General features: G+C 43.2%; 1 protein-coding gene across 1 annotated transcript in view; it reads left to right on the top strand.

Annotated features, from left to right (window-relative positions):
* PTPRT (protein tyrosine phosphatase receptor type T) overlaps window positions 1–18,753 on the top strand; it is a gene marked incomplete at its 5' end in the record, with an annotated part of 254,562 nt that overhangs the window by 215,887 nt on the left and 19,922 nt on the right. Inside the window, 2 exons of the mRNA XM_083873197.1 lie at window positions 7,522–7,670; window positions 13,937–13,972. Of these exons, the coding sequence (XP_083729323.1) occupies window positions 7,522–7,670; window positions 13,937–13,972 (185 nt within the window). The remainder of the gene's footprint in view (window positions 1–7,521; window positions 7,671–13,936; window positions 13,973–18,753) is intronic.

The raw sequence follows: 18,753 nt of genomic DNA, 5'->3' as shown, positions 1-18,753 counted from the left end.
TTCACAGTGGCCAGTAGAGACTGGAGCTCAGCTTGCAGAAATCACAGAGCTGTTCTTCCCCAGTACCACACCCAACATGAGCTCTGCAAAGAGCTCATTCATCATTATCTCTGTGCTGGGGGTGTCCCCAGGACAGCTCTGCAAGCTGGAGCATCCTGATGGTAGAGGCAGCACATCCACAGCCCCCTCAGCATGAGCACTGCAGCACCAGGCTCTGCATGGCACTGCTGGGGTTCACATGGACTTCTGGTCTGTTCCCTGCACCAGGAAAACACAAGCTCTGCTTTGGTTTTCTTTTTCCCCCATTGAACAACAATCAAGGTAAAAGAGATGTTCCAGTAGTGAGGGGAGAAAGCGGGAGAGCCCAGGAAGGAGCATTACAGTGAAGCTCTACTGAGTTTCAAGTTTCCCATGAAATTCTTCATTAGAATTGCAGGTGAAGATCTGAAATTGCTAAAGACTGTGCAATTCTTAGCCAAACTTGATTCAAATTGCTCTGGACTCCTATGAGCAGAGAGGTTAGATTTAAGTTTATTTGAAATGTTGTGGAAATAACAGCAGCAATATGGTTATATGCAGATTTATTTTTTTTAATAGAATTGGTTTCTGTGCTATGGCCTTGCATGAATTATTAAGTCCTGAAGCAAAATTCAGTTGAATGAGTTACCAGTATTGAAAAGCAGATTCCCAAATAGATCTGCTGGCAGATCATTAAATGTGACCATATAGACTGTACCACTTTGTGTTTGCTTTCAGTTTCTGGACTTCAAAGCTGTGTTTCTTAGAGCAATTCTTGTCTGCTTTCAGATAATTCCTCCCAACCCTTTGTCATCTTCTACACAGGCATTTCTTCTTGTTGGGGACCAAAATCTCCTATCCTAACTCTTCCAAGCAGGTCTGAATAATTCTATTAAGGTCACTGAGACTTTTTTCAGGAGTAGCTGGTCTTTACAGAGACAGGCCACGGCATTTTGGTGATCTCTAGGCTGGAGTTCTGCCCTCAGCCAGTCTTGTGTTCTGCTGCAATTCAAGACTGGAAAATCTGATTCTGTGATGGTTGAATACCTGCAGTTCTGATGGGTGAAGCCAGTCCAAAATATTCATTTATAGGAGCAGCTATTTCTGGCATGCATAGTTACAGGTAAATAGTTACGGGATTCTTGTATAGCAACACTTGATGAAAAACTTCCTAAAACGTACAGGAAAGAATGAAAGAGAAGGCCATAAAGATCTTTGACATACTTTAAGTGGAAACACAACCCAGGAGGCCTCAATTCCTGACTTGTAACTCATCGTGCAGGGTCAACATCATCTTGTGTACTTCAGTTTGCCCATCAGCAAAGGCTCCTTGCCTGTGAATTGAGATCCTGTGAGGAGAAAGATGGAATTAGGAGTTCCTGTCCTGGTGCACTCCTTGCATCCCTGAGCCCAGGGTGACACCTGAACCTTTTCAGAGGAGTTACTCTGTATTTACACCAACACAAATGGTGTCCAAGGTTGGGACAGAATTGCTGCTGTCTCTCTCTGCACTTAAATTTAATGGGCAGTGTAAGATGCCTACCCAGGCAGGTCTGGGAGATGTTGGTTGTACTCCCTGCTGAAGCTGTAAAACACAGACAGCAATTCATCCAGTTCACAGAAGGGTTTGCAGTTAGTGACAGACACCTCTTTTGCAAGAGTATTTTCAACTGCAGCAATCCATATCATGATTTTATTATTTGTTCACCAGGAAAATAAATGGAAATGTTTTCTGTGTGTGGGTTGTTTGTTTTGGTTTGTTTCTTTCTCCTGGACTGGGTAATGGCTGCAGGATGAAATTTAATCAAGAGCAATATGAGACCAGGGAAGAATTTGTGGAAATACAGAGATTCATGTGTTACAAGCACTCAGTTTAATGTTGTTTATTAGAAAAAGGCACTCAACGGCCAAGATGTTTTCCTTTTCCCCTGAACTGGCCAGAGCTGCAGGGACATGATTGCAGTGTAGGAAGACCCTTCAAATCCCACTGGAAATTCACACCAGTTTTAATTTTTGGGTGGTTTCAGCTGGGAGTTTCTTTTCATGGGAGAGATTGCAAAGGTTATTAAGCTAAATATATACTTAGATTTTTTTAAATAACAAGAGTTTATGCTGAATTTATTGCCACCATCTGTGGGACATTTGAAAAGAAAAACATCCCTTTATTTTATTTATAAGTGTACCTCTGTATAACCACATTCACACATCAGTATCTCCTTGTGTTTCCATGGATGGTGGGATCTGCCTGCACAGGTCAGCTTGTTGAATCAGGATTTTAAGAAGAAACATTCTCATTAGGTGCTTTTCTCATCAGATGATGGAAAAACAGGATCGTTAATCAGTGGCTATGCCTGTCTAATGAAAGCAAATTGAAAAAAATAATATATCAAAATGCAGAAAGTAGATGAGGTGTTATTTAGAGTATGTCTGTATGGTGATTGCAAGTCTAAACCATGCAGAGAGCAGGGGCTGTCTGTACCAGCAGACTTACACTGGATGGCTCCTACATGCACCTGGCTTGTCTAAACTTTCTCTGGTTGTAAGTAAAACTAAAAAAATAAACATAAATGAAAATAAATCCTCCATAAGCAGTGATGAATTTGATCAAGTGAAGCTTAGATCATACTCTCAAGGGCTTGTATACCCACAGTGCAAAACACTCAGGGCATCTTTTGACTTCACTTCCTCCTGTCCTGTGACGTTTGCTCTGTGACTTTGGCCTTTGCTCATCACTGCACCTTTACTACACCTTTACTACACCTTCAGTACAGCAGCCTCCCTCTGCTCCATCAGAGCTTCATCAGAGCAGGTGCTGAAAGCACAACTGAAGCTGTCAGAGCACTGCTGAGGGGGTTTGTGTTGCAGGGCTCTGAGAAAGCTGCTTAGGGCAGAATTGATCCCAGCCCTGCTCAGGCTGCTGGCAGCTCAGGAGGGGCAGGTGAGGGGACACACCTTTCATCTGGAGCAGGTGCCCCAGTGTGAGAGAGAAGGCTGCACTGCTCTGAGCTGCCATTCCTTTGTCTCTGTTCACAGCCTGCAGGGACCAGGACTGCCCACCCTGCCTGCCCCACTGGCAGCTCCTCCTGCAGAGAGCCCTTCTCCAGAGGGTTTAAAATGAACAGCCTTCCCCAAAGCCTCCCATTCATTCCTCAGTACCTGCAGGGAGCAAGAACAGCTCCCCTCTGCTGTCTTTTCATGTTTGAAGACCTATCAGCCCTATTTGATTTCCTTTTCTCTAGATTTAAAGGTCCACATTTCCTTTGGCCTTTGCTTGTAGATCATGTTTTCCAGCTTTACCTTTGTGTCCTCCTGTGTGTGTGCCCCTGGAGCACAGGTCTCATTTGAAGAGCAGTGTTGCAGCAGAGCCCTCAGTCAGAGCAACAGGATCACCCAAATTATAGTGCCATGCCCTTAGATTTAAACAGCATGAAACCATTCTTCCAAATTGGATTTGTCATCTGCTACAGGTTCAGGGCATGGAGATCCTTTCCAATAGATCTGTTTGACCAGTTCTCCCTGGTATTTGCATGGCTCATCACTGCCTGCCTTAAATGGGGGCAGATTCCATCACAAATTACATGTGTGCTCCTAGGAGTTTGTTATGCACAATTCTCTAAAAGGATTTTTTGTTTTTTTGTTTTCTTTCTCAAATTGCTTATTGAAAATGAGGGCAATATGCAATTTGTGTCTGTAGGAGGAAATTTTATGTTTAACTTACATGATCTATACCTAATGTCTAAATTACCTGTGCATACAAATCTACACCAGAGTGTACATAATCCATCCTGGCGAAACATCTAAAATTAAATCTGTCAACGTACATGCACAAGAGTTCTCCAGGAGTGGCAGTTACAAATTTAATGTTCATGCATGTAGAATTGATAGAAAAAGTTAGAGAAAAGTTTGAAGCTGTTTTTTAAAAAAAAATCCCTGACAGTCATCCAAACCTCCACAAAAGAGGAATCTGATCCTGCAGATACTTCTAACAAAAAATATTGCTGGAGCTTCCTGATTAATGCTCGTGGCAGTAAATGGTTTGTGCTTGATACCAACTTTGCATTCCTCAACTGTTTAAGTGGAACTCCCACAATTTTAATATAGTGCTTCAGATTTTATATCTAGTCTCTGATACGAGTAGAAGTTTCAAAAAACAACCAAATCAAATCTCCATCATTTTTTTCCCCCCAAATTCACACTTTGTTGTGTTCACTGCCAATGGCTTTTCTCCTTGCTTTAGTGGGGTCAGCATCAACTGCCTGATTATACAGCTGCTTTCATTTTTTCATTCAACTCTGAGCATCTTTCTGTCACATCCCTCCTCTGTGTGTGCTGTGCTTGCAAACATCATCTCTTCATTTCCAAACCCTCTGAAACTGAAAAGAGCAACCTGGTAAACTCCATCCATGGACTCCTGCTCTCTTCTTGCCACATTTCCCCTAGCTTTGAATGTAAACCAGCATTAAGATCATTTCATTCCAACACTGACATTCTGTGTCGATTGTATCAGACTCTTCTTCCCAATATCTGCCTGGTCCTTTATTTCTTGCCCTTTCCAGCTGCATAATGCATGAGTGGGGAAGAGTCTGCTCCTTGGTGGGGTGTCAGCACTGCTGGGGACACGCTGGGCACACAGCCAGCCCCTGACTGACACTGATACTCCCAGAGCAGCTTTGTTGGGGTGTTGCAGTGGCTCTGCAGGGCAGTGGGGACAGCGGGGGCCGTGTCACCAGCGTGGCTTGTCAGTGACTCACAGAGATCTCTTGGAGCACCCTATTTTTGGAAACAGCATTTCTAGATAAACGCTTTTCCAATTCCAAAAGGCGTTTTGACGTGCTGGGAAATAAACCTCTACCTAGCTGTGGGTTTTAAGTCACTTCCCTAGCATTCTGGAAAGTGCTAGTCATTTGATTTTATAATCTTTTCTATGAATTATAATGATGGCAAGGACCAAATAGGCTTAGTCCTGTGCTGCCAGTCTCTCCAGACACGGAACGGCAGCAGAAAAGGCACGTTCAGCAGCCGAGAGCCCCTTGATGTGTCTGGCAAGCTTAGCTCTGAAATCCTCAAAAGAGATCTGTCTTCCTTTTCCCTCTAAATTTAGATGAAGAATTTTTACATTCTTGGAGCAGAGAGGGAGAAAGGTGGAAACTGATAAGACTCTGTTGAGAGACAATTGTGGCGTTTTCAGATGCAGACCCGGGTTGTGTGTGCGAGGTAGATTGAGAACTTTAAACTCATGTCACCTTTTCTTTTTAGGCATTCAAGCCAATGTTTTAGGGGCCTCTCTGTCTTCTACAGGACCAGGTAGAACTCCTTTGCATAGGGCTTTTGTAAGCAGGCCTTTGGGGACTAAGGGGCTTGGGTTTGGGGTTATTTTTCTCCTGCCTAGGACATGCAGAAATGTTGTTGCTCATTCACCCAAAGACAAAACCAGTTTGCCAATTCCGGCTCTTCGTGGCCTGTTGGCATTTCTGAAAAGATACCAGGCAATGGGGACTTACAGATAATTATTGCCACAAATAATTTAACTTCCATTGAATGAGGAAGTCTCCCCTTTTGACTCACCATTTTCAACCATCAGGAGTGGTTGTCTGTAGTGGCTCACCCCAGCAGTCCAGAGTGCTTGTTATTAAGGACTTCTGCATTTTGGATTAGTGTTTCCCACTGAGTGATTTTAATTCCAGTTGCCAAAGAATTCACACAGGCACGTACCATTAGCAAACCACGCAGACTGAAAGAACCACATGGCAGGGTTAACACACTTCAAGACTATCGTAGTTACTTCAGGCACCACAGCCCAAAAAAAAGGGGATCCCATGTCTGCAGCTCACAGCTCCTAAATCTGGCTGTGCCAGTGCTGCTGAACACTGGAGGCAAAGCTTTTAACATCATTGGAACACCAGCTTTTTGCTTCACCTCTCAAGGACTGCTCCCCTCTTTACATCTTCATCTGCACAAGTGGATACACCACGGGGGTTTGGGGAGGTCTGAGTGAGCCCCCTGGGATGATGGACCCAGTTGAACAGCTCTGGGCTTGGATTGGAACCACTCATTGTAAATGGCTGAGCAGATGAGACAGATCTGTTTGTTCCAAAGTTTGCAGCAAACATTTCTCCATAAATCTCTGCTCTCCTGATCTGGATTGTTTTTTCTTTAAAACAGGCTTTTCCCACAGACACAGGCAAAGGATTTAGTTCTCTTTGACCCTTCTTTGCAAACAAGTCTAAGTGGCCAAGCTGCCCATCTCCTGAAGGCTGGGGCTCAGCAATGTGCCATTTACTTGCCTGTAAATGCCACTGTGACATGTTCTGTGCATAGATGGAGCCTGATAGACTATGTTGGAAGGAGTACCTTCTTTTTTTAGAATCTAATTAAGTTTAAAAGATGGGTAGTACTTACCATAAGCATGTTGTTTTAGAGAAGAAAAACCTCTTTGCAAAATGATTCAGTTGTTAGGATTTTTGTTTTCTTTGAGTTGGAGAAAAGAAAGAAAACCAAAGCTCCTTCTTACAGTAATCTGTTTTTCTCCCTTTTATTTTGTTTTATTTTCCTATCTAGGGAAGTTGTGTGAGCAAAGTTCTTTGCTGCTGCTGGGGATTTGTGTGATATTTTTTCAAGGTGTGGATTGTAGAATGTCACACATTCATTTTTAAAGGGTTTTGCTCTCTGATACGAATGAAGCACAGGGCAGTCAAATGTCAATGGAAGCTTAGCAGCTCACTTTTCCTGCTTCTCTCCATTTTATTATTCTCTGTGTTTGCAAAAAAGGAGCCTCTTACGTTCTTAGCTTTGTTAGTGTTTTCAGAGCAGGCAGCCTTGCTGCTTTTGACAAAGTTTTTGCTGTCTCCTCAAAACCAGAAAAGACCCTTTTTCCCAGAACATGGGGAATATTTGGACATTGCTAAAACAACTGCAACCTTTGATGTGCCCCACCCTTCCCTGGCTGGGGATCCCCAGAGCAGCTGGAGCTGTATCAGCTTTCAGGAGGCTGCTGCCCTGACTGCTCTGCCTGGGGACAGGACAGAACTCTGCTCCAGCTCTCTGGTGGCACAGAGCCAGGTCTCCCACTGCCTCAGAGAGAATCCCAAGGGATGGATGCTGATGTCCTGGTCCACTGGAGTGAGCAGTGCTCCCACCCTGAGCCCTCTGCTCCTCCTGGTGCCCGCTCTGGGGGCTGGAGCTGTTCCACCCTCTCCAAGGCACCTGCTGCAGGGGCTGCTCCTATTCCACCCTCTCCAAGGCTGAGGTAGCACTCCCACTGCTGGGGTGATGCAGGTTTGTGCCAGATGAGTGGCTGGGAGGGACAGCTCCAGGTGGGATCAGGAGACTTATCGCGCTGCACAGGTGACGTTAAAAGGCTGTGGGGTTTCCTGGTGTGTGCTCTGTCACATGCCCTGCATGTCTGACCAGGTGGGGGAATTTTGTCAAAATATTTTGCCAGTGCTTTGCTTTTAATGAGGGCAAACTGACCTTGATTTCTCCCCTCTCCAAACCAACCCAAAGGAAGCTAGCCAAGAAGCAGAAGGAGACTCAGACCAGCACGCAGAGGGAGATGGGCCCCGTGGCTGCTTCTGACAAGACCTCCACCAAACTCAGTGCTGTTCACAATGAAGAAGCTTTTTCTTCCAGCTGCCAAGATGTTAATGGATTCAGTAAGTTTAACTTGCTTGCAATGGATATGACCCCCTTGGAGAGCTCTGGGTTCTTGAAAGGACCTATTCCTTTGGGCACAGTGTTGAGGAGTTAGGAATGGCAGTGATAGAGATTGGTGCAAAAGCTCCTTAGATGTCTGGAATGTCTCTGTCACTGCCCCTGGTTTAACTGTCAGACAGGTGGAGAGCATTCCTCTGGGTCCAAAGCTACTGAGAATAATTTATAGTCTGTTCTAATAACTGCATCAGAATAAGAGGCACATGTTTATTTGTTGCTTAGAAATAATTTTCCTTTGTGAGTAGAAGAGTCAAATCACTTAGCTGACTTGCAGGATGAAACAACATTTTCTGTATGAAATTGTTTTGAAAGAAGGCCTGGTTTCCTGGCTAGAGAACTGGAATGGAAAGACAGCATTTCTTCCTTTGTCTGTGTCCTCGGTTTATTCTTCACATGGGTTCAGTAAAACTGATTTAGTTAACATTTGTAAACCACTCACACCTCTGTAGCTAAAAGGGTTTTGTGGGTAAAGCAGCACCAAGTCCTACTTTAGCCTCACTAGATCCAGGTTGAGTGCATGGTGGATTGCATGGTGGATTTGTAAACTTTTTTCGTATTAAATAAATTTAAACTTAGACACTATGGGCATGTCACTCCTTCTTTTGACACTCAGCCTGTTAGTTTGGACAGGGGACAGCTCTGAAACTCAAGTGTGTACTAAAACTTTTGTCTTTATTAAGCATCTTTAGTGAAGTGTTTTTTCCCCCGATTACTAAAATGGAAGTGCTCATGATAAAAATAAAAGTGGTTTATCATTGAAACCTCCCCTTGTAATCTGAAATTGAATGGGACAGGTTGAGTGAATTCTTCCTTTCCCTCTCTCTGCAGGTCATGTCAAATTCCATCTGCATGTGCTGCTACTGCCACTTTGTGTAACACACCTGTGAGATGGATAAATAGGTGTTTGGGGCAGCCAAGGCTGGCAGGGAGCACTTTTCCCTGATATTAAATTGACTTCAGTCAAGATCTAATTTTCTCAGGTGCTGAGGAGCTGTATCCTAAGGAGGCAGCAAGAGTTCTGTGGGGTTCATGTCTTTGAAAGCCAGGGCAGCAGGAGTTTTGTATCAGCCATCCCTGAAACAGCACAGGCAGCTTGGCTGGAGTATGTGGGGAAAATCAAGTGTTTGACACTTCCCTCAGAATCTGGGTTTCTGAAAGTCTTTTTTTTTTTCCAACCAGAAAATTAGAAAAGAGACAAGCTTGAAATGTGACCTCATCCCCCCCCCTTGTTATTTTGACAGACTAATTAAAACAGTTGAGTCATTTGCTTGAAATGGCAACCATAGAAAATATGATGTATCAGATTTTGTAAAGAAACATCACTACAAGTTTTCAAGTTTTTTAATCAGTTAGACCTTTACTTGTCTGACATCTCTGCAGATTTTATCACTGCCTTCCCCTATAACCTGAGTCAGTCATGGGTGGAATCTTTATTTCTTTTCCTCTTTATATCTATGAGAAAGAATTATCAATAAACCTTCATGATTTCTCCAAATTTTTTACTGCCAAGTCCAGGATGCTGAGGTGTTGGAGGTAAGTTCTGTGCACTAGTGTGCACATGCTGATACAGGAATTTTATGGGATAAAGTATTCCTTGAAAAGAAAAATAAAATAAATTGCCTTAATAGAGTTTAATACTTGTGGGTTCTATACAGGCCTACTTTGGAATAACGTAATAGGATTATTTCTTAACCTTCCTGCTAACTAAGAGAGTTTTACAGGGTTTATCCACCAGAGCTGTTGAAATCAACTGTCTAAACAGCAGTTAGATTCCTTCTTGAATTGTTTTTTGCCTGCCAACAGTAAATAGCATTTACAGCATCTCATGATGGGCAGTCCCCCTGTCCATGCTGCCCTTGGTGTGGGACCTGAGCTGGCTGGATCAGGGCTGTGGAAATGCCCCTCTTCTTTTGGAAGAAGAGCCCGCCAGGAGAAGCAAAGTGTTTTCAATGCCAGGATCACCTTGCCAGCTCACCAAAGCAAGCAAAAACAGAACAAGACAATTTGCTAAGTAGGATCCCTCAGTTACTGAATGACTTGCAGGCAACTTTACCTGCAGAATACAATGTCCTTGCAGGGCTTGTGTCCTTGCCTCCAGTTTTTACTTTCTGTCACAATAATTTTGATAACTTTTCAGACAGAACAATTTCAGTGAGTGCTGAGAGCAGGCACTCACTGAATTTGAAAAAAACAAAAGAAGGGTTTTTTTTCCCATGGTCTCTCCAGTTGGCTGCTGCTCTGCTCCTGGGTGAGTCCTGTCCCTCCTCCTGCTGTTGCTTACCTCTCTCCCTGCCCTGTCACCACACAGGACTATTTTTTAAAACCAGTTAGATTTAAAAGTCCCACATTCAAGGGTGCTGCCTGATGCCCTGCACCATGAAGGAGATAAAAAATGAGCAGCTGCCCTTATCAGCCCCTTGTTTTCTGTTGAGGCACCAGGACCTCAGGCCTTGCTGAAAAGAGGAAGAGAATTGGGCATTTATCTTTCCTGGCCTGAAGCAAAGCCCCTCATCTCTCTTTCCATTCTGCAGCATTAGTTGTTATCCTGGATTCTCATTGACACATACAGGTGTTGAAATGAAAGAGTTTTTTTGGGCTCAGCCTCTGTCTGTGGCACTCCACAGAATCAGGGAAGGTGTTTGCTGGAACAGAGGTTGGTCTGTGGCTGTTCTGCTTTTACTCTGGGATTATAAACAACCACAGTTGTTCATTTTCTCAAGTATCTTGTGTTTTTAAAGATAACAGTATATCCTAACTCCATTAAAGGCAGCCAATGGCCCTGGCAATGGCTGAGCAGTTCCCTGGAGTGCAGGAATGTTGGGGAGCAGCACAGTCACCTGTAGACATTGGCTCAGGGTTCTTATGGAACAAGATGGGCTGTGGAAACAAAGAGGAGCTAAATTTGCCCCCCAGTGTCTGCAGTGACCAGAAGGGTCTGCAGTGACCAGAAGGGTGTGCAGGGGACTGTCAGCACACAGAAATCACGGGCAGTTTGGCAGTGGTGGGACAGGCAGCAGTGGATCAGCTCAGCAAGGATGAACTGCTGATGTTCCTGCACAAAGAAACTGCTCCTCTGGCTTTGCAGTGCTCAGGAGACATGGGCCTGCCTTGTCCAGGAGGATTCCCTGTCCCCAGGACTGACATCCTTGCAGAGGTTCTGGCAGGAGCTGTTTGATTCTGAGGCTTTAACCCATCAAAATGCAGCCAGTTTTGCTGGAGACTGATTTATTAAGTATTTATTAAGCTTTACCTGTGACATCTCAGTCTGGGGGAGAGAGCTCTCCAGACACCCTTCAGGAGGGACACTGACACGGTTGGAGGAGTGGCTTTAATGCTTCAGGCAGAGCATTTTACAAGTGGGTGGGCTGAGTTCTGCAGTAGGAACCACTACCATAAGGTACCAAGGCAGTGTGATTTCACTTCTGAGAAAAAGAAGATGAGAGGGAGGTGTAGGCAAGTGGCACTCAGGGTTTAAAGGATCGATTTGTACCAAAAACCATCAAAATTCACACTTTTCCACAATCCTCCATGAGTGCACCTCCATGATCACCGAGGTGCACGGGTCTTCACAAAAGGCAAACACAGCAAGATGTAGTTCTTAACTCCTGCCCCATTGATAATTTTCACTCATAATTAGGTGACCTGCTAAATGCAGTCTAAGGATTTGTAGGGTCATGGACATGAGATGTTTCCCTGAGTAAAAAAATCCCTTAAAATAATTTAAAAAAAAAGACAAACCCACATTTTATCAAAGGCATAAAAGGAAAATGTACTAAATCCCTTTTTACTGGCTTCCATGGGATTTTTGTGGGGTTTACTAGTTTAGGAAATAATATAAAAATTAAAGAATAATTTTCAGAATAGGAAGGAGCCTTCCCCACTCTGCATGACTGGAGGGATCTGTGTGGCCTCACGTGCCACTCCAGGGAGCACAAAGAGAATTTTTAATGAAGCCTTAATCTCTACCCTGATGTGAAATCCTCTCTGGACGTGTTTCCTTTGATTACAGACCCGAGTGCCTGTAAGAAATGTTAGTTAGAAAGCAGCACTGTGTATACATCTCATTAGACAACCTGACTGATTTCAGGAATAAGTTCTCCAAGGTTTTAAGAAACTTCTCTTTTGTGTTTGTGACTTTGGGGAGATTTTTGTTTTGGTTTAGTTTTTTGATTTGTTTTTTCATTTGTTTTGGGTTTGGGCTGGGTTTTTTCTTGGTTTTGGTTATGTTTGTTTGGGTTTGTTTGGGGTTTTTTCCCCTCCATTTAATCTGAATCTAGAAGTCCCATCCCTGTGTCACAAACACAATTCATGTCATAAACCTCAGCTGGTAACATCTTTAATCAAACTCACTGACACGAAATGTTTTATTTGGTAATTCATCCTCAGCAGCTCTGAAAAGGCAGTATGGCCACATGAGCTCTTTTACACTCCTCAATTCCAGGAAAACTTGAGTCCTGCCCCAATCCCTGAGTGTTGCCTTGCTCTCTGACACTGGGCAAACCAATTGCTCTGTCCAGGTCTTATTTGATGTTCTCTGACACCCTGTCCACATCCTAAGAGTGGTGAGAGAAGGGTCTGATTTAGGCTGACAGGCAACAGAAAAGTGTAAGAGACTCCAAAGCAGAGGAACTTCATGACTTAAGGCAGCTGGGGCAGAGCTCCAGCAGACCAAACCGTGAGAAATTTGATTTAATGTGTTTCCAAGTCGTGTGTGTCTGAAAATATGCTGTGAGGATGCAGAACAAGAGCAACTCCATGAACTAGACGATTATAAACTGCTCAGGAGGTAATTCTGACTTTATGGAGCTCCCTAGACCAGTGACTTCTTTGGGTCTCCCCACAGAATAAATTGAGATTTTTAAGCAGTGTTTGCTCCATAGATACAAAAAAATTGCTTCTGAAATTACTTTGATGTACATTGAGTTTTATCTACTTCTGTTGGGCTATGGAATAGTTTTTCCTGTGTTATCTGTTGTCATCTTTCTGATGTACTGAGATTTGTATTAGCTTGTTTCCCAACATTCTGAGGAGGAGATAAATAAATGCCTGTAACTCTGAGAGTGAATGCAGAGTGATAACAAAAGAATATGCCTTCAAAAATGATGGATTACCATAAGAATGTGCATGTTTGCTGTTGTAGGTATAAACCAGCCTCATAAATTTACTATCAAGACAAGAATCTACCACGAAGATGTTGAGCCCTTCCTTCTTTCAAAAAAAAAAAAAAAAAAAAAAAAAAAAAAAAAAAAAAAAAAAAAAAATCTGATTAATATGGAAATATTTGATTTGATTAATATGGAAATTTGTGGATTTTAGTCCAGAGAAAGCTGGTGCTGTAATGGGAGAAGGCAAGGATGCTTGTCCTGCTGAAAGAACCCAGCTCACAGGGGAAAGGATTATAGGATTTGCTGTGAACAGTCCTGGGTTGAAGAACAAGTCCCTTGTTGTAAACTTGTAATGTTTTAACGAAAAAAAATTGCTACCCCACCAGTGAATTTTTGTGGGACATTGTGTTTGAGTAGGTTTATTTTACTGTCAATACTGATTCTCTGTAGTTTGTAATTTGGGGGTAATTTTTGAGGAATTTCCCCTTAGAGACAAAACCCTAAGTTTGCTCCTTTGGTTGAAAAAAAGAACATTTAGAATATAAACCTATGAATGTAGCTCTGTGTGTGTTCTGTTTAGGAACACATTGATTTACAGTAACTATAATCCTCTATTTGGGGTCTGGAGTGCCAATATTAAAGAAAATCCATCATGATGACAATGTAATAAATGTAATATGCATGTTGAAATGAAAAATATAATTCATTTTGATAAGCCTTATATATCCCATATAACTGTGTTCTTTGAGGAACATTCTCCCTGTTCTCTTTCTCTCTCTTAATATATGTCTAAAGTCTTTTCCTTATGTCTTTCCTACCTAGCATCACCCTCTCCTTGTTCATTTTCTGTCCAAAGCAAAACCCTTCAGAGCAAATCTATGTTGAATTCCTACTACTCAGGTACTAGTGCCAGACTTTTCTTTCATTCCTAAATTTCCTTTGCTTTTGTATGTTACCCAATATAACCTATAACAGACCGAGGCTTCCGAGTGTGAGACACAGCTAACCTTGTTTTCATTCTCTGTAACTTTTCTTTTCCTGTTGATCCCCTGTTGATTTCCATTGATCCCTGTCGTGTGGGTGAACGGAATTCCATCCCAAAGTTTCATCAGACACCGTGCCATCGACCACGCTGTTAGGTAAGAGGACAGGTATGGGGTGCTGGGCTGAGCTGGAGGGCAAACACACTCTCTGTTGTCACGAGAATAACTCTGTCCAGTGTTTGGTTCCAAAAATCAGAGCTAATCCTGTGGTCATGTGTTAATCAGAAAGGTTTTCGTTCGTTCATGTTTTGTTATTGCTGTTAATGGCTTTCAAAGGAAAGAAACCTTCAGTAATTAAGGTTGAGTCATTTCTTCAAGTACACATTGTTTCTTTTTGTTAATATTTGGGGTTCTGGGCCACATTCCCACACTCTGCCTTGCCTTAGGTTTGGTCCTGGTTTCTGCAGGTGGCTGTGCCTGTGCAGCTGATACAGAACCACAGAATATTTTGGGTTGGAAGGGATCTTTAAAGGCTCTCTAGGCCAATCCCCTGCCACGGGCAAGATTTCCTACAGGCCATATTTCTCAGAGCCCCACCCAGCCTGACCCCAAATGTTTCCAGGCATGGGGCATCTTCCACCCCTCTGGGAAACCCGGGCCAGTGCCTCACCACCCTTTAAATAGAAAGTTTCTTCTTTGTATCGAGTCTGAATTTCCCTGTTTCCATATAAAACCACCCACGCTGGGCTGTACCTGCTTCAAGGGTTGCAAATTGAAGTGAGGATTTTGCATGCAGATTTGGGTAAAGTTGCATGCATAAAGGTTATTTAGAGGAATTCCTGGCTGGGTTTTGGGAAGTGGCTCCACCTGATTCTGTGTCTGCTGAGAGTTAAAAGCTAAATCTTTCAGGCAGCCAGGTATGGATTTGAGAGGATAACAATCAGGCAGGTCCTGAGAGGCAGAGGCTGTTCTGTGGCTGTAAAGATATCAGAAAGAAATTCTCCCCTGTGAGGTGCTGAGGCCCTGGCACAGGGTGCCCAGAGCAGCTGTGGCTGCCCCTGGATCCCTGGAAGTGTCCAAGGCCAGGTTGGGCAGGGCTTGGAGCAGCCTGGGACAGTGGAAGGTGTCCCTGCCCCTGGCAGGGAGTGACACTAGTTGGTCTTTGAGTTCCCTTCTCACCCAAAGCACTCTGATTGTCTGATTTATGAACTCCTCTGCTGTGGAGCAGAACGATGATATGTGGCTGATCAGAATCTACCCAGTGGGATTTATCATTTAGGATTATCTGCAGTAAATGTTCCTTGCAGACACAGTAATCTACCGTGACTGCTTCAGACATCACTCAGAGCACCTGGAAGGGCCACAGTTAGACCAGGAAGAAATGACAACCAGTGGCTGTTCCTTGGTTTACAGCCTGGCACAGGGGTTTGGAGGGGCTGCCACAACACAAACACCCATCCTGCTGCCTGCCAAAATGCTGATGGCAAGGGATGAGGCCTCTGGGTGGGGTGGGGAAGGAAAGGAATCCATTTCCCAGAAGGTTTGTTCTCATTTCCCGGACACTCAGTGTCATCAACAGAAAAGCCCAAAGGCAAGGTTCTCTCTTGGCTGTACTTTAAAAACAAGGCCCTGACCTGCAGTCTGATGGAAGGTATCAGACTGTCTCAGTCTGTTTGGCATCTGGGAAAACCCAGCCATTCTTTGGGGAGCTGTTTTCCCCCCTCTGCCCTGATGGAGTGAAGGTGTGAACTGCACTCTTGGTACTCTGAAGCTCAAGGAGCAATGAACAGCTCCCCTCTGTGCTTCTCCTGACAAAGCAAAAGCCCCCAAAACTTCTAAACCCCCAAATTTTACAGATGAACAAGAGAAAATAAGAATCTAACCAGCCTTGTGCTTATGTATTCAAAACTATCTCAATTTTTCACTAAGCACTATATCTGAGTAAGGAGTGATATCCCTGTTTTACACTTGGGAAGTTCAGTATAGAGCACTTTTAAGACATGAATTACACAGAATGGTCACTGTCCCAGTTCCACCTGAATTTAACAGCCTGTGAAACAGCCCCTGACATTGGAGAAATTTCAATCTTGTGGCTTGCAGACAAATTAAAACCTTGGCGTTCTGGTTTCTCAGACAAATCCATCAGATTGTTGGATGTTGCTATATGAGCAAAATAAGTTTAATTTTTGATGTTTATTAATATTAATTCCCAGGGAAGAAAAACATATCTTGAAAAGGGATCAGTCATCCCACTACCAAAATCTGTACCAGCAATTCAGTACTGTTTGTTCCCATCTATTATTCTTTCTGCTAATAAATGTTCTATATTTGCAGTATTGCATGGCTCCCTAGGCTTGGCTGTAACATGTAAGATACAGGAGATTTGGGATTTGCCTCTATCCCAGTTCCTGGTTAATACTTCTTTATTAATGCATGTTTTCAGTGAAGTCATTTTCTCTTCCAGTTGTGGACAGCTCTGGATTTTAAATGTTTTGCTCAAATGTCTTCACTAGAGAAGAGAATATCTAACACTAAAAAATAAATGAGGTAGATTTCCACTTGAAGATGAGGTTAGCACAACCTTAGGGATTATTTTTTGGGGAAAAGATTCATGTCCAGTAGCTCTTGAAGATGTTCAGGAGATCTCATCAGGGCAGTCTCTTCAGGGGAACCAGCATGTCCTTCCCTTGCATCCTTTGGCATCTCCTGGCAGCAGGAAAGGACATTTGGCCTTGTTCTTATTCCAGCTGCTCATGAGGATCCTCACAACAGTCACACCCTCCAGAGAGGACAGGGGCTTTAGTGCCTTGCAGATGGGCAGAACAAGTAGAGAGCTCTCTGACACAAAGTCTTAGACAAAAAGCTGTCTGTGCTTAGAAATGCATAGAAATTTTCCATGGATTTTAGACTTCTGTAGCGTTTTTGCCCACCCCTGATCAGTCTGCTGTGTGTACATCCCCAACCTAATCTGAATAACTCAAAGATGTAAAGAAGTCAGTATTGCTGCTTTAGCAAGTACCTCCATCACTGACTTTTAAAATGGTTGGATGGCTTACTTTTCTGCAATGGATGCTCAAAAATCCAATGGCTTGACCTGCTCAGTTGCGTCAGAAGCCTCCCAGGCCAAGTCAGCCTCTAATAAGGAGCAGCGGGAGAAGTTTTCCCAGCACTTTGCTGTGCTGAGGTTGGCCAGGAGCAGAGTGAGCAACAAAGACCTTTGTAGGCTGGAACTCAGCTGAGTTTCTCTTACATTTCTTCCTGCCTGCAGAACTGGATAACCCTCTCTCCCAGTGTTTAGTGGCTTGTAGTTTTATGTGCTGTTTTGAAGTTTCAAGTTGTTTTCCAGATGGAACCAAATTTCTCTGGAAGGTGGGTCGATCTGGCAGCCTCTTTTCACCAAGGAGGCAAAGAGGGATTTGACTTGGTGAGGTCCACACATCCAAAGAGCTTCGCAGCTACATTTGTAATAATCCCAAATCACTGCCCACCTCACCAAAGCATTTTCTTTGCATCTTTAACAGGATTTTCTTCGATACTATCTGATTAAAAAAAAAAAAAAATCTAATAATTTTTATAAGATTAGAATACTCTTATGTAAGAATACTCTTCTAATATTAGATTACTCTAATACTCTTATTAGAATACTCTTATAAGATTAGAATACTCTTATGCTTGGTGATAACCAAGCAATTCTTACAAAGTTCTAGAATCTAGAAAAAAATTACTTACTTTAAAAAAAATTATGGAGGTGTGGCTTCTTCATGCCTTTGAAACAGAAGGTGCACCCTCTGTCAAGGCTGCTGTCAGAAGGCTTTGCAAAGGAATGTGCCCTTTCAGAGCTCACTTGATATCATTAGATAAATGATGTTTTGCCTTTGGTTTGCCATACCACTCTTGGTATTGTAGATAGAATACTAGAGCTGGGTATTTATCATATAATAAAGCCTTGACATACACAAAAAAGCAAATTATTTTTCATCTTGCGCCATATCCCTGGTGTAAGGGGAGGAGGTATTAGCCATGCTCTAGTCACCCTCGGAAGATGTCAAAGAACTGACAGCCTTTGCTCTAGTGTGGAGAGACTGGCTCTGTGTGTAATTAAATCCATCACAAACACCACTCAAAACGTAATTTATTTTGTGCAAAGGGTGTCGTATCACATCTTATCACTTGCCAAGGCTAAGAGAATAAAAAGTATAAGCAGATATGATAGCCCTGTCATTTCAGTCACAGAAGGAGTTAATGGACATTAAAGCAAAAGTCCTAGAGAAGCTTCTCCCCATGCAGAAGATGACACGTCAGTGCAGTTCTGCTTTTAGTTGTGAGAGGCATGGGTGAGTTTTCTGGTCAGGAGACAACATCACACTCTGTGCCCAGATATCCATTTCTCAGTTTAACTGTGTTTACAAAACAAATGATCTCTATAAAGGCACCCAAAGCTTTAATCCCTGAAGGTGCTCTGGATGAGCAGGAGCCCTCTCAGCAGCCTCACTGGGATGTTGCACAGGGCTCTGATCACACAGAGCCACTTCTAGACTGGCAATCTGATTTCTCAGCTGCTCTCTGTCTTATCTGTGACATTTATGGAGAAGTTCATCAGTTTTTCTGTGGAGGCAAACATATTTATTTTACTTGTGTGAGTAGCACAGAAGTACAGAACACAAGGTGGTGTAGCAGCAGGCAGGCAATAATAACTCACTGTCAGGACTGCTCATCAAATGGGGGAAGATTCCACTGGAGTGACCTCTGCTCCAGCTCCTCCCTGCGTGCTGGACTCTGTTACTTATTGTCACAATAGGATCTCAGGGTTGATTTCAGCAAGTTCATGATTATTTCTCCAGCAAAGACACTCACAAAAAGCACCATTTCATAGGCAGGAAGAATTTGGGAATATGTGAAGTCAGCATTGTTACATTTGCTTATCTGCAGTAACTAAA

The sequence above is a fragment of the Zosterops lateralis genome, assembly GCF_965231275.1.
Source record: "Zosterops lateralis genome assembly, chromosome: 16".
Lineage (NCBI taxonomy): Eukaryota > Metazoa > Chordata > Aves > Passeriformes > Zosteropidae > Zosterops > Zosterops lateralis.
This window is presented reverse-complemented; position numbering and strand designations above follow the sequence as displayed.